The 14,278-nt window shown below is 36.9% G+C and overlaps 2 protein-coding genes across 2 annotated transcripts in view; one reads left to right on the top strand and one right to left on the bottom strand.

Annotated features, from left to right (window-relative positions):
* The window catches only part of HOMER1 (homer scaffold protein 1), a 213,948-nt gene extending 204,921 nt beyond the window's left edge, over window positions 1-9,027 (top strand). Inside the window, exon 12 of the mRNA XM_081505966.1 lies at window positions 8,689-9,027. The gene's annotated coding sequence lies outside the window, so the exon portion shown is untranslated. The remainder of the gene's footprint in view (window positions 1-8,688) is intronic.
* The window catches only part of JMY (junction mediating and regulatory protein, p53 cofactor), an 80,932-nt gene that overhangs the window by 49,653 nt on the left and 17,001 nt on the right, over window positions 1-14,278 (bottom strand). The window contains exon 2 of the mRNA XM_081505954.1: window positions 3,207-3,380. Within this exon, the coding sequence (XP_081362080.1) occupies window positions 3,207-3,380 (174 nt within the window). The remainder of the gene's footprint in view (window positions 1-3,206; window positions 3,381-14,278) is intronic.

Raw genomic sequence — 14,278 nt, 5'->3', positions numbered from 1 at the left:
CTATTTCCTAGGTGAGTGTGTACAGTGTCTCACTCTGGTATCGATCTCTATTTCCTAGGTGAGTGTGTACAGTGTCGCACTCTGGTATCGATCTCTATTTCCTAGGTGAGTGTGTATTTCCTAGGTGAGTGTGTACAGTGTCACACTCGGATATTGATCTGTATTTCCCAGGTGACTGTGTACAGTGTCTCACTCTGGTATTGATCTCCATTTCCTAGGTTAGTGTGTTTGGCATCTCTGTATGTGATTATTGGCCATTTCTTTGTATCCTTTTAAATATTTAGCTCGTACTGAAAATTTTGGGGTTTTATCTTACTGAGTTGCACAGTTCCTTTTTCAGATATATTGATATTACAAGTTATTTTGTCTCAGTGTATGGCCTGCCTTCTCATTTTCTTAATCCTTCAAATAGCAAAATATTTAATTTTAGTGAAGTCCAATTTATCATTCTTTTTATTAGTTTTTGGTTCAAGTTTTCTGCATCAATCTAAAAAAACATTTGCCTTTCCTTCCCAAAGACTGTAAAACCTTTCTCAGTTTGCTTATAAAAGTTTTATATTATAAGCTTTACGTTTTGGTCTAAGATGTATTCAAATTAATTTTTGTGTATGGTGTAACATAAGGAAGACTACAGTTCATTTTTTCTATATAGTTATCCATTTCTGGCACCATTTGTTGACAAGACTACTCTTTCCCCCTACTGAATTGCATTGGTACCTTTGTGAAAAACTAACTGAATATGTAACCACAGGTCTATTTTAAAAAACCCTACTGGAATTTTAATTTGCATCTACAGATCCACTGAGAACTGACATGTGAACATTATTGACTACTGTTAATAGATTTTCTTCCAATCTATTATCATGGTCTATCTCCCATTTATTTTAGGTATGCTTTAATTTCTCTCAGCAAAATTTTACAATTTTTCAGTATACAGTCCTTTAATAGATTTTATAAAATTTATCTTTAAACATTTCAAGCATTTTAAAAAATTTCTATTTCAATTTCATTTCTGGAAGACAGAAAATACAACTGAATTTCTAAATACTGACCTTGTAACTAAACTTACAGATTATTTCCAGTAGCTTTTTTAGATTTTTCATGTGTCATCACATAATCTATGAATTACAAAAAGCTTTACTTTTCCCCCCAATGCCAGAGAAATACTGAATAAAAGTTGTGAGAGCAGACAATTGTGTCTAGTTACCAATCTTAGTGGGGGAAGAATTCAATCATTCGTCATCACATATGATGTTGAATGAGCTTTACATAATACCCTTTATCAGGTCAAGGATGGGCTTCCCTGGTGGCTCAAACAGTAAAGAATCTGCCTGCAATGCAGGAGACCCAGACTTCATCCCCAGGTCAGGAAGATCCATCCCCTGGAGAAGGGAATGGCTAACCACTCCAGTATTCTTGCTTGGAGAATTCCATGGAAAGAGGAGCCTGGTGGGCTACACTCCATGGAGGGTTGCAAAGAGTCTGACACAACTGAGTGACTAACACTTTCACTTTTGTTAGGTCAAGGAAGTTCCCTTCTCTGCCTACTTTGCTGAAATTTTACCATGGATGGGCAATGAACTTTATCAAATGCATTTATGCACCCACAGACACTGATTTATTTTTCCTTTACTGATAATATGGTGAGTTATATTGATTACTTTTTGTAATGTTAAAGCAATCTTTTCTTTCTGAGATAAACCCTGGTCATGGTATATTACTGAATCCTATTTTTCAATATTACATTAAGGATTATTACATCTACATCCATAAGGGACATTTATCTGTAGATTTCTTTTTCTCTGTAATGTCACTTGATTTGGATAATGCTTACCTCAGGGTTTTAAATTATGAATTCAACTTTGTTAATATTGAGCTGCCAAATTTTTTCTATTTTTCTTTGAACCTATTTTGACAATCTGTATTTCTATAAGAAATGTGTCCATTTCATCTAAGTAGTTGAATTTTTGGCACAAATTTGTTCATGTTCTCTTTCTAGCTCATCATTATAGTTAAGAGGCATTAGAGGGCCAATGCAGTAAAATACCATTTTTACCTCTGAAAATATTATCAGTTTAAAAAATACATCGTCGGTTCCTCCTCACCTATATTCTGCTTCCCAGGAGAAAAAAATGGAGTAGTAAGTGATGCTAGTGGACAATACAGTCTGACATTGGAGGTTCAATCAATTTGCTAGTGTTAATACTCAATACAAATCACGATATATTAATAATTAACATGAAAGCAAAAATTCACATAGACTCTGATAGTAAATGTTAGGCTGTATAGATTATGTCTGCTCTACACTGCAACCTAGTTTAGAAGAAGACGGGGCTTCCATGTCATCTAGTTCATCCCTGGCCTTCCAGTCAAGTTTTCAATGAGCAAAAATTCTACAGTTCATTTTTAAAAATTGAAGGAAACTGTAGTGCCTAAAAATTCTTAGTTACTATTTGTCACTTTAACCAAAATGCCCAGTTTATGATAAAACTGCCATTTTTTCCCAAAATGCCCATATTTTTCAAAATTATTAATAAAGGAGAACATATCAATTATGTGATGGTCTATATGGCTCCATGTTGATTCATTAAAGGGAAAAAGACACACAGGCATGCTTTGTTATATTTTTTAAATATACACTCATTCTTGCCCTCAAGCATGAAATCCTCAGAATAATTAGTAATTTCTCACATTTAAATTTATTAAATAATGCTCCAAATCAACCCATTATGCAAAAAAAAATTTTAATATCCTAGTTCAGCAATATTTCATGTGAATTAAACAGCAACAATGATTTGAGGTCAGCTATAAAACCAAACCCTTAACACTCACCTCAAAAAATGTAGTTATTACTTTACACACAAAAATCAAATGTCATGAAGTTTAAAGCTCTACCATTAAAGCCTTATAACTTTTAAAAAGGTCCTCCCAAAACATATGTTCCCAAAACGCCTGCTAAAGTAGTCTAGGACTAGACTAGACAAGGTCCTCTCAACCCTGCCTACTCAGCAGAGTCACCTTTTCAGATGCTTTTAAAATGAGGTATTCAGGTTCTATGTAACACAAAACTATCAAACTAGCATCTTTGGGAACAAAGGACCAGATATCTACATTTATAAAAGCTCCTCTAATAATTAAAATGCATAGCCAGCCAGACTGAGAACTACAAAATAGGTAGGTTACATTTTAGGTTTTAAAAAAAATACCTTGATCTGCTGTCTTCGTAGCATAGCAAGTTCTCGCATGTCTCGGAATGGCTGCAGTAAATACTGATAGAGTTCAGTTGTGGCTTCTGCAAGGCTGCTGTAGGCTTCGTCCTCCATCTGGTACAAGTCCAGAAGCTCTACCATGCTCTCTGTATTCTTGTGCTTATCCAAGAGCTGTGGAACAAGAAAGTTTCACTGCAAAGAAATCCAACTGGAATAGCCTGTAAACATTTGCAAACTCTCTATCATGTCAGGACTTTGGGACCCTGAAATGCAGAATTAAGCGAGAATGAGAAGCATTGATTGCTTGCATCACTCATCTCCATGCCTCATGTGTTTTACTACAAGACCACTGCCTGACACATCCTTTTCTAACTATGTCTCTAGGTTATTCCGGTTCTCTGCATATTCTGGTATTCTGGAATGCCATACTATCTATCTACCCTTAACTCTAAAAAAATTTTTTCCAGCATCTAGTAGCTTTCTCCACATTTACATAATTTTTTTTTCATCATTTATCTAAGGCCTCCTCAGACAACCACTTTGCCTTGTTGCATTTCTTTTTCTCGGGGATGGCTTTGGTCACCATGCAAAGAAATAGAGGAAAACAATAGAAAGGGAAAGACTAGAGGTCTCTTGAAGAAAATACCTACAAAACAATACCGATAAAGTTAGAAGACTGACAGTTTCCATTCAACTTCACTAGTTACTAAACCTAGAGCCTATTACACAGAGTGAAGTAAGTCAGAATGAGAAATATAAATATGATATACTGACACATATATATGGCATCTAGAAAAACTGTACTGATGAGTTTATTTTCAGGGCAGCAGTGGAGAAACAGGTGGAGAACAGACCTGTGGACACGGGGGCAGGGAAGGAGGAGAGGGTGAGATGTATGGAGAGTAACATGGAAACTTATATTACCATATGTCAAATAGACAGGCAATGGGAATTTGCTGTATGACTCGGGGAACTCAAACAGGGGCTCTGTGACAATCTAGAAGGGTGGGATGCGGAGGGAAGTTCAGGAGGGAGAGGACGTGGGTGTGCCTATGGCTGATTCTTGTTGATGTCTGACAGAAAACCACAAAATTCTGTAAAGCAATTATCCTTCAATTAAAAAAAAGTGCCCCCCACAAAGATACAGTAATCAAGACAGTATAATACTGGTAAAAGAATAAACCAATGGAAGAGTCTAAAAGCAAATCCACACGCAAACAGTCAAGCAGTCTTTTGACAAAAGAGCAAAGACAATTCAATGAAGAGATCAGTCTTTTCAACAAATGGTATTGAAACAAATGGATATCCATGTATGAAAGAAAAAGAAATCTACACATCTTAAACTTCACAAAAACTCATTTAAAATGGACCACAGACCTAAATGTAAGATAGTTATAAAACTCTTAGAAAATAACACAGGAGAAAATCTAGGTAACCTTAGGTTTCATGACTTATTAGCTATAACATAAAAACACAATACTTTTCTGTAAACCTGAACGTGATAAAACAAAGTTTATTAACTTTTAAATGATGATAACAAACCTATTTAAAGACATAGTTTTATATTTCACTGTATGCATGCTTTTATTTTTTAAAATAAAACAAAAAATCATTAAAAAATAAATCCATAATATCCAATTAACAATGATTTTCACCCCTATTAAGTCCTAGTGTTTTAAAGTGATCAGACCAATCAATGTCTTTCTGCTTTGTTAACAAGTAGTTTTTGGTAGGCTGGTTTTGTTTGCTGTTTGTTTTTAATAGAGGCCTACTAGAACAAAAAGAATTAATTCAAACATCGGTGATTTTAACAACTGATAACACACAAACGATTAACAGATGTAGACAGAAGGCCAGACCAAATGTCAATCTTGCTTTATGCTGAAAGCAAAGAGATGCCATCAAAGGTTTGTTGATATGCTTTGTTTTTCCTTCAAAAATCTCTCTGGTTCCAGGGAAGCATCAAGGAATACTTTCCCAAGTAAAGGAATCTTTACTTGTATTCTGAAGGGTAAAAAGGAACTAACTAGGCAAAGTGGGGCTTCCCTGGTAGCTTAGCTGGTAAAGAATCTGCCTGCAATGCAGGAGACCTGGGTTCTATTCCTAGGTTGGGCAGATCCCCTGGAAAAGGGAATGGCTACCCACTCCAGTATTCTGGCCTGGAGAATTTCATGGACTGTAGAGTCCACAGAGTCGCAAAGAGTCTCACTTTCACTTTCTTTCAGGCAAAGTGTAAAGGGAAGACTGGGTCAGAAAAACAGTGACTTGTCCCTGGATACCATAAAGCAAGGTTTATAAACTGGAGTAGACAGAGAAAGGCAACATACAAAAGACATTTCTGGAGACACTAACATTCATGATGGGCTGGAGTTATACTACAGTGGTGAGAACAGACTGGAAGGGGCAACAGAGTAGATGCAGACAGGTTAGTTCATAGTCTCCTAGGCTGGTCCATGAAAGCTGCTGGTAAGCTTAGACTAGAGGAAGGGAAAAGCACGGATTCATGAAATGCTTTGGAGATAAAAGCAACTGGACTTGTTAAAAGACTGGATTTCCCCTTGACTCTAAGATCTTTGGTCTTCCCTGATAAAAAGAACACAGGAATAGAAACAGGTTTTTAGAGCAAAGTTTACAGATTCAGAGACACTGAGTCCAAACTGTTTTTTAGATATCCATGAGGAGAGGTCATAAAGGGAAGGCAAAATGTCCCCAAGCTAGACCTTTACCTCTAATTGGTCTACAATCTAACTAGGGAAACAAACCAAGAAGACAGAAGTAAAATACTGATTGTAAAAGTTTAGAGAAAAGATGGTTCAGAGTGGACTAAAGCAGCTGAAACAGATGTCCTAAAGCTAGGATTTGAAGTGGATCTTGAAAGACGGGAAGTGCTAGACAGGTGAAGAAGAACAACCCAGTCTTAAGAAATTACATGAACAGAAGTGTCACAGATTTGAAATTTGGATAGGAGGAAGCAGAGTGTCATCGTGCTCCCTGAGGTACAGGCTATGCACTAGTAAGCAAGATACCATACTGAGTCATTAAATGCAGCATTTCTAATAAGCAGGGAAACCATCTATAGAATAGAGAAAAAAAGAATGATGCATTTGATCAATGGGATCTGTTTAATGTTTAGTTGACATAGTTCAACTTATCTAGAAAATCATATCAAAGTGATGGTCATTTAGTACCTGGTTACTTGAAGCATGATCTGGGACCAGCATCATCTGAGAACTGGTTAGAAATAAAGAACCTCAAGGCCCACTCCAGACCCACAGAATCAGAATGAGCTATGAGTATGCACAGCAAAGTTTGAGAAGCACTGCTTCAGTAAACACCTTTTATGCCCACACTGACTACGTGTGCCTAGTCGCTCAGTCGTGTCTGACTCTGCGACCCCATGGACTGTAGCCCACCAGGCTCCTCTGTCCATGGGGATTTTCCAGGCAAGAATAATAAGAGTAGGTTGCCATGCCCTCCTCCAGGGGAATCTTCCCAACCCAATGATCGAAACCAGGTCTCCGGCATTGCAGGCAGATTCTTTACCGTCTGAGCCATCAGAGAAGCCCCCACATTAACTATAATGTGAGACAAAAGTCTCGGTAAATTACACAAATTATGTAGCACATTTTCAAATTGAAAATTCTAAGAATTATGATATGTAACATTTTTTCTTGTATCTAAAATCATTTTTCCCTCTCACTCTTTCTCTCACTATTTAACTATTATTTTAGCTCAATTAGCACTATTCAGACTAAAATTAAGGCAAAATTCCCATTTCTCATGGTTAGTTCCATATTAAAGCATTTTTAGCTATTCTAAAAAAAAAAGTTACTACTGAAGCCAACCACAGAATAATCTTCACCTTTAAAAGACAGGTCCAAAGAGATAAAGTCAGTCTGGCATTATCTCCAGCACTGGCCAGATCTTATCTCCAATACATGGGCCATTCAATGAAATTGAATGTTTAAAAGCAATCCCCCCACTCCCCATAAATACATTAAATAAGTAAGAATAAACAAAAAATATTAAACAAATAAAAAATAAAAGTGATGGCCATTAAAATAATCAAATTGACTGTTTTCATTCTGATATGTTTGCCTGTTTTTTAAAAATTATAATTTGGCCTTTTACTAGTGCAAAGAAATGGTGAAATCATAATGAAGATATTCCAGTTCTTCTGATAGAATTCTATTAATTTACAAACTGGCAATTTACAATCCAATTTAGAATAACCTGAAAAATCACAATAGAAATAGAATTCAATAAGCTGTTATAATTTATATGCAGAAACCAATAGCCCTTTCATCTTAAATACAAAACAATCAGCAAGGATTCCATCTGTAATAAAACAGAAAAATACCTAGGGATAAACTTAAATCTATTAAGAGCCATGTAAATAAAATGTTATGGCAGACTATGTAAATAAATGGAAGACTGAATCTATAAATTTCATATGGTAACAAAACACCTCTTGATACTTCTATGGCACAGGAAAAGGCCAATTTTAAAGTTCACATGGAAAAATAAGAGGACAAAATAGCAAAAAAAAAAAAAAAAATTTTTTTTTCTTATAAAGAGTAAATGTGCAGAAAGATAATGGCCTACCCAGGCATTATAAATATTTGATATAAGCATTGAGTACAATGAAGTAATAAAGAGTTCAGATATATGAAAGTTTACTGCATGATAAGCAAGAATCATTCAAGAAATATTTGTGGTAACTGTCATTTCCCCAGAAAAAAAAGAGTTAGACCCCATCTTTATTCCTTACACTCTTTATATACAGAATAAATTCTTGCAGGGTCAACAGTTTAAATGCAAACAGCAAAATCAACTGGCTACAACAGACATAAATAACTAAATCAAGAAATAAATGACAAAGGGAAAAATATTTGCAACACAATTTCCAAGATCAAAACAAACAACAGGTAAAGAAATTACTCTTGAACAAATGAAGATTCATTCATACGGCAAAATAAATCACAAATTAAAACTTTTCATGGGAGACAGGGTGCTCAGGGCTGGTGCACTGGGATGACCCTGAGGGATGGGATGGGGAGGGAGGTGGGAGGGGGGTTCAGGATGGGGAACAAATGTACACCCATGGCTGATTCATGTCATTGTATGGCAAAAACCACTACAATACTGTAAAGTAATTAGCCTCCAATTAAAATAAATTAATTAAAAAAATAAATAAAACTTTTCATGGATAAGATCAAAAAGTTTTGAAAATAAGTCTTGGGTTTAAAAGGACATATTAGGTTGCTACAAAAGTAATTACAGTTTTGCATTGTTGAACTTTGCCATTTGATACTGGAATACATTCTTAAATAGATGTTGTTCTGTTATACACCATTTTAATATGCATTTCTCACTTTATGCTTTTTGCTAATGAATTATTACTAGCTGTTTATATGCATTTTAGACTATGGAAATGATGTTATACAAAAGACAAATTCGAGCGATTTTCTTGTTTGAGTTCAAAATGGGTCATAAAGCAGCAGAGACAACTCACAACATCACCACCACCACTTGGTCAAGGAAGTGCTAATGAACGTACAGTGCAGTGGTGATTCAAGAAGTTTTGCAAAGGAGACGAGAGCCTTGAGGATGAGGAGTGAAGTGGCCGGCCATCGGAAACTGACAACAACCCACTGAGAGCATCATCGAAGCTGATCCTCTTACAACTACACAAGAAGCTGCCTAAGAACTCACTGTCAACCTTAGTACAGTCATTTAGCATTTGAAGCAAACTGGAAAGGTGAAAAAGCTCGCTAAGTGAGTGCCTCATGAACCGACTACAAATAAAAAAAAAAAACATTTTTGAAGTGTCTGATTCTTTTTTAAAAATTTTAATTGGAGAATAATTACAATATTATGATGGTTTTTGCCATACATCAATACAAATTGGCCATAGGCATACATTTGTCCCTTCCATCCTGTACCCCTCTCTCACCTCCCTCCCCACCCCATCCCTCCACACTGTCACAGAGCACTAGCTCTGGATGCCCTGCATCATACAACAGAAAAAAAAAGACACATGTATCCCAATGTTCACTGCAGCACTATTTATGATAGCTTGGACATGGAAGCAACCTAGATGTTCATTGGCAGATGAATGGATAAAGAAGCTGTGGTATATATACAGAGTGGAATATTTCTCAGCATAAAAAGGAACACATTTGAGTCAGTTCTGATGAGGTGGATGAACCTAGAGCCTATTACACAGAGTGAAGTAGGCCAGAAAGAGAAAGACAAATATCACATATTAATGCATATATATGGAAACTGCAAAGATGGTACTGACAATCCTACATACAGGGTAGCAAAGGAGACACAAAGAACAGACTTTTGGACTCAGTGGAAGGAGAGGGTGGGATGATCTGAGAGAATAGCATAAAACCTATACATTACTATATGTAAAACAGACAGGCTTCTGTTATTCTATGCAACAACAACGAATCATTTCTCAATCGGATTGTGACATGAGACAAAAAGTGGACTGTATACGACAAGTGTGATGACCAGCTCAGTGGTAGGACTGACAAGAAGCACCAAAGCACTTTCCAAAGCCAAACATGTACCCAAAAAAGGGTCATGGTCACTGGTGGTGTGCTGCCTGTCTGATCCACTACAGGCTTCTGAATCCTGGCGAAACCATTACATCTGAGAAATATGCTCAGCAAATCGATGAGATACACCCAAAACCGCCTTGCCTAAACCCAGAGTTGGTCAACAGTTAGGGCCCAATTCTTCTCTGCAACAATGCCCAACCACACGTCGCACAACCAACACTTCAAAAGTTGAACAAATTGGGCTACAACGTTTTGCCTCATCTGCCATATTCACCTGACCTCTCACCAACTGACTACCACTTCTTCAAGAATCTCGAGAACTTTTTGCAGGGAAAATGCTTCCACAACCAGCAGGATACAGAAAACGCTTTCCAAGAGTTCATGGAATTCCAAACCATGGATTTTTAGGCTACAGGAATAAACAGACTTATTTCTCATTGGCAAAAGCGTGCTCACTGTAATGGCTCCTATTCTGATGAATACAGACATGTTTGAGCCGAGTTACAATGATCTACGATTCAGGGTCCCAAATCACAATCACTTTTGCACCAACCTAACAGAAACAAATAGCAACCCCCTTCTTTTGTTTCAAACAGTGTGAACTGATACATCCTCTACAGAAAGCAATTTAAACAAAATGCATATTTCTCTTTGGCTCAGCAATTTCTCTTACAGAATTTTATCCTATAGATATATATGCACATGTGGGAAAAGATACGCTATTTCAACAGCAAAAGACCAGGAAAAAACCTATATATCAAACCAAATCCATTCAATGGAGCATTATTTAGCCATAAGAAGAAATCTTGTTTTGTTACAGGAAAAAGAAAACTAAGATGTTAATAACATGCTACCATTTGAGTTGTTTAAAGGTGGAAAATAGGATATATCTGTATATATTGTCTATGTCTTTATGTATGTAACTGAATCTGAATTTGTAAGACACACAAGAAACTCTTATGGGTGGCTACCTCTGAGGAGATGAGAAGATGGGGGAAGGCGTTGGGTTTCTACTTCAGCTTTCAATCATGATCTATGGAGCAAATATACTTTTTTAAAAAGGGAAAGTCTTATAGCCTATTTCTTCTCCACCCCGAAAGTATCTTGGATTACACATCAAAAGAGGAAAATTAAATTATACCCTTTGCCACAATATCCAAAACTACACATACAACTTTTGCTAAAGTATGAGAAATATGAAAATGATACATGCTTCTCTTCCTTTGTTCACCTACAAAAGTACATAAGTCATGTGTTAAACCATCTACTTTAAGCTACAGCTGAAAAGGAAGATTATCAAAGTTAATAGCAGTGGTGTGAAAAATCAATTTCTAATCACAACACTCTTCTCAAATCCCAGAAATCAGTTCTAATTAGTGGCAAAGATGTTCCTATACTTAACATCAAGGCTGCAACATATCTGAAACAAAATAACCAGATTAAGGAAGAACAGGACAATAAAAGGGGAGGGGGGGTGTTGTCATATGAGTGTGTAACAGCAACAAAGCAATGGCTATCTTTACAATGAATTATAAACTATCTTTTTTTTTTGGCCCCACCTCACAGCTTGCAGTATCTTAGTTCCCTGACCAGGGATTGAACCCAGGCCCTCAGCAAAGAAAGCACAGAGTCCTAACTACTAGACTACCAGAGAATTCCCTAAACAATCTTTTTATTGTTATAATAAAGGCAATAATTCTCTCCTTGCAAGAAAATGTACAGAGAAGCCCTTTGTCTATTATTCCACTTGAAAATGGAACACTTAACGTTGATTTTCTACCAAGTCCTAGGAATAGCAGAACTGTTAAAAAAATATGTTTCAATAATAAAGTTCCCCAAGCCATTTATAAGCAATCGAATGAGAGGATTCAACAGTAAGACAATCCTCAGATATTAGGCTTCTTTGAGCTCTTCTTACAGACACTAAAGTAAATGTTAAGGCACCAAACAGTTTAGATACTATTTAGTACTGACACAAAAACATTGCCACCATATGCTTGTTAATTAAATCACAATAGGACTCTACACAGGTGTGCAACCACAAGAAAATCAGTTATTCTACTCAAATATTAACAGTTATGTATTTCCCAAATGCCTTTGATCAACAAACAGAGCAGTACTTTACAAAGCTATTATGCACCAACTAAACTTAATACGCCTGCAGAGAAGCCCAAGGCATCTCACCTAACACTGCTAATTTATTAATTTGTCTTCTTAGCTATAAAGTTTCACGTTTTTCCAACATTACCTAAAAACCAATTATAGCTTCAATTGGCAATTTATTTTAATCTAAGTATCTGAAAATAATCTTAAAGGAAGTGAATTTTAAAATGTCAAAAGAGGCAATTTACTAAGCATTAGACTGTTTAGTCTAAACCATTTCCTATAATCCATGATAAAAGACTTCAACTGTAAAAGATAATCACAACCCACTGCTGCTGCTGCTAAGTCGCTTCAGTCATGTCCGACTCTGTGCGATGCCATAGACAGCAGCCCACCAGGATCCTCCGTCCATGCAATTCTCCAGGCAAGAACACTGGAGTGGGTTGCCATTTCCTTCTCCAAGGCGTGAAAGTGAAAAGTCAAAGTGAAGCCACTCAGTCGTGTCCGACTCTTTGCGACCCCATGGACTGCAGCCTACCAGGCTCCTCCGTCCATGGGATTTTCCAGGCAAGAGTACTGGAGCACAACCTGTTACAATAACGCATTTAATTTTCTATTTTGCTAACCAAAACTGACTAAATCCAGGGACTAAATAAACTGAACTGTGTATATTTGCAGGTTATTAACTGTGAAATGTAAAAGGTGCTATAAATAATATGCACAAAAAAAGAGTAGAAAGAAATTGGAAAGAGAGTTAGCTTACTTAGGATTTACAATATCTGAGATAGATGTATAGGGAAGGCCTGAATTTAAAATGGAGAGAATGATGTTTGCTAAACTTGAGAAGATTCACTGATGGATACAAACTGAGTCAGAATACAGATGGACCTATGGGAATACAACATGCCTACAAAGGGTGACTTTGGAAGGGCTCAAGTGCACCCAATACAAAATAGAGATACTCCTTACAGGAGGCAGTGGAGAGGAGGACAGACAGGAGCAGGGCTTAGAAAGAAACTGAATCACTTGTTTCAAAATCTGACATATCACTCATGCAATTTATTTAGAAAGTCATTTTGCTCTACTGAGTCACTTAAAAGAAATGAAGCAGAATTATATAAAGCATTAATTAAACACATTAGCCTAAGAAGTAGAACACTTCTTTTCCCTTCCTTCCAGCTTCCCTACCAGACACCTTTTTTGCTTCCCCCAGTCTAATTCTGATAACTAAGCTCCTAATCTACTCTGATATTTGAAACAAAACTCAGCTTATTGCAAAGTTTCTCTAGGGCAAGGACCCCACAACTTTCATCAGGTTCTTAAAGGAGTCAGTGACAACAGCTTTTAAAAAATTTCTTTCAAGACTCCCTATAACCATTGTTATAAAGAAGAGGTGGCAAGAATACACAGAAGAACTGTACAAAAAAGATCTTCATGACCCAGATAATCACGATGTTATGATCACTCACCTAGAGCCAGACATCCTGGAATGTGAAGTCAAGTGGGCCTTAGAAAGCATCACTACGAACAAAGCTAGTGGAGGTGATGGAATTCCAGTTGAGCTATTTCAAATCCTCAAAGGTGATGCTGTGAAGGTGCTGCACTCGATATGCCAGCAAATTTGGAAAACTCAGCAGTGGCCACAGGACTGGAAAAAGTCAGTTTTCATCCCAATCCCAAAGAAAGGCAATGCCAAAGAATGCTCAAACTACCGCACAATTGCACTCATCTCATATGCTAGTAAAGTAATGCTCAAAATTCTCCAAGCCAGGCTTCAGCAATACGTGAACCGTGAACTTCCAGATGCTCAAGCTGGTTTTAGAAAAGGCAGAGGAACCAGAGATCAAATTGCCAATATCCACTGGATCATCGAAAAAGCAAGAGAGTTCCAGAAAAACATCTATTTCTGCTTTATTGACTATGCCAAAGCCTTTGACTGTGTGGATCACAATAAACTGTGGAAAATTCTGAAAGAGATGGGAATACCAGACCATCTGACCTGTCTCTTGAGAAACCTGTATGCAGGTCAGGAAGCAACAGTTAGAACTGCACATGGAACAACAGACTGGTTCCAAATAGGAAAAGGAGTACGTCAAGGCTGTATATTGTCCCCCTGCTTATTTAACTTATATGCAGAGTACATCATGAGAAATGCTGGGCTAGAAGAAACACAAGCTAGAATCAAGATTGCCGGGAGAAATATCAATAACCTCAGATATGCGGATGACACCAACCTTATGGCAGAAAGTGAAGAACTAAAGAGCCTCTTGATGAAAGTGAAAGAGGAGAGTGAAAAAGTTGGCTTAAAGCTCAACGTTCAGAAAACTAAGATCATGGCATTTGGTCCCATCACTTCATGGGAAATAGATGGGGAAACAGTGGAAACAGTGT

This window comes from Giraffa tippelskirchi, chromosome 7 (genome assembly GCF_054371585.1).
Source record: "Giraffa tippelskirchi isolate mGirTip1 chromosome 7, T2T-mGirTip1v1.2.pri, whole genome shotgun sequence".
NCBI lineage: Eukaryota > Metazoa > Chordata > Mammalia > Artiodactyla > Giraffidae > Giraffa > Giraffa tippelskirchi.
Note: the sequence above shows the minus strand (reverse complement) of the source record. Positions and strands in the feature narration are given on the sequence as shown.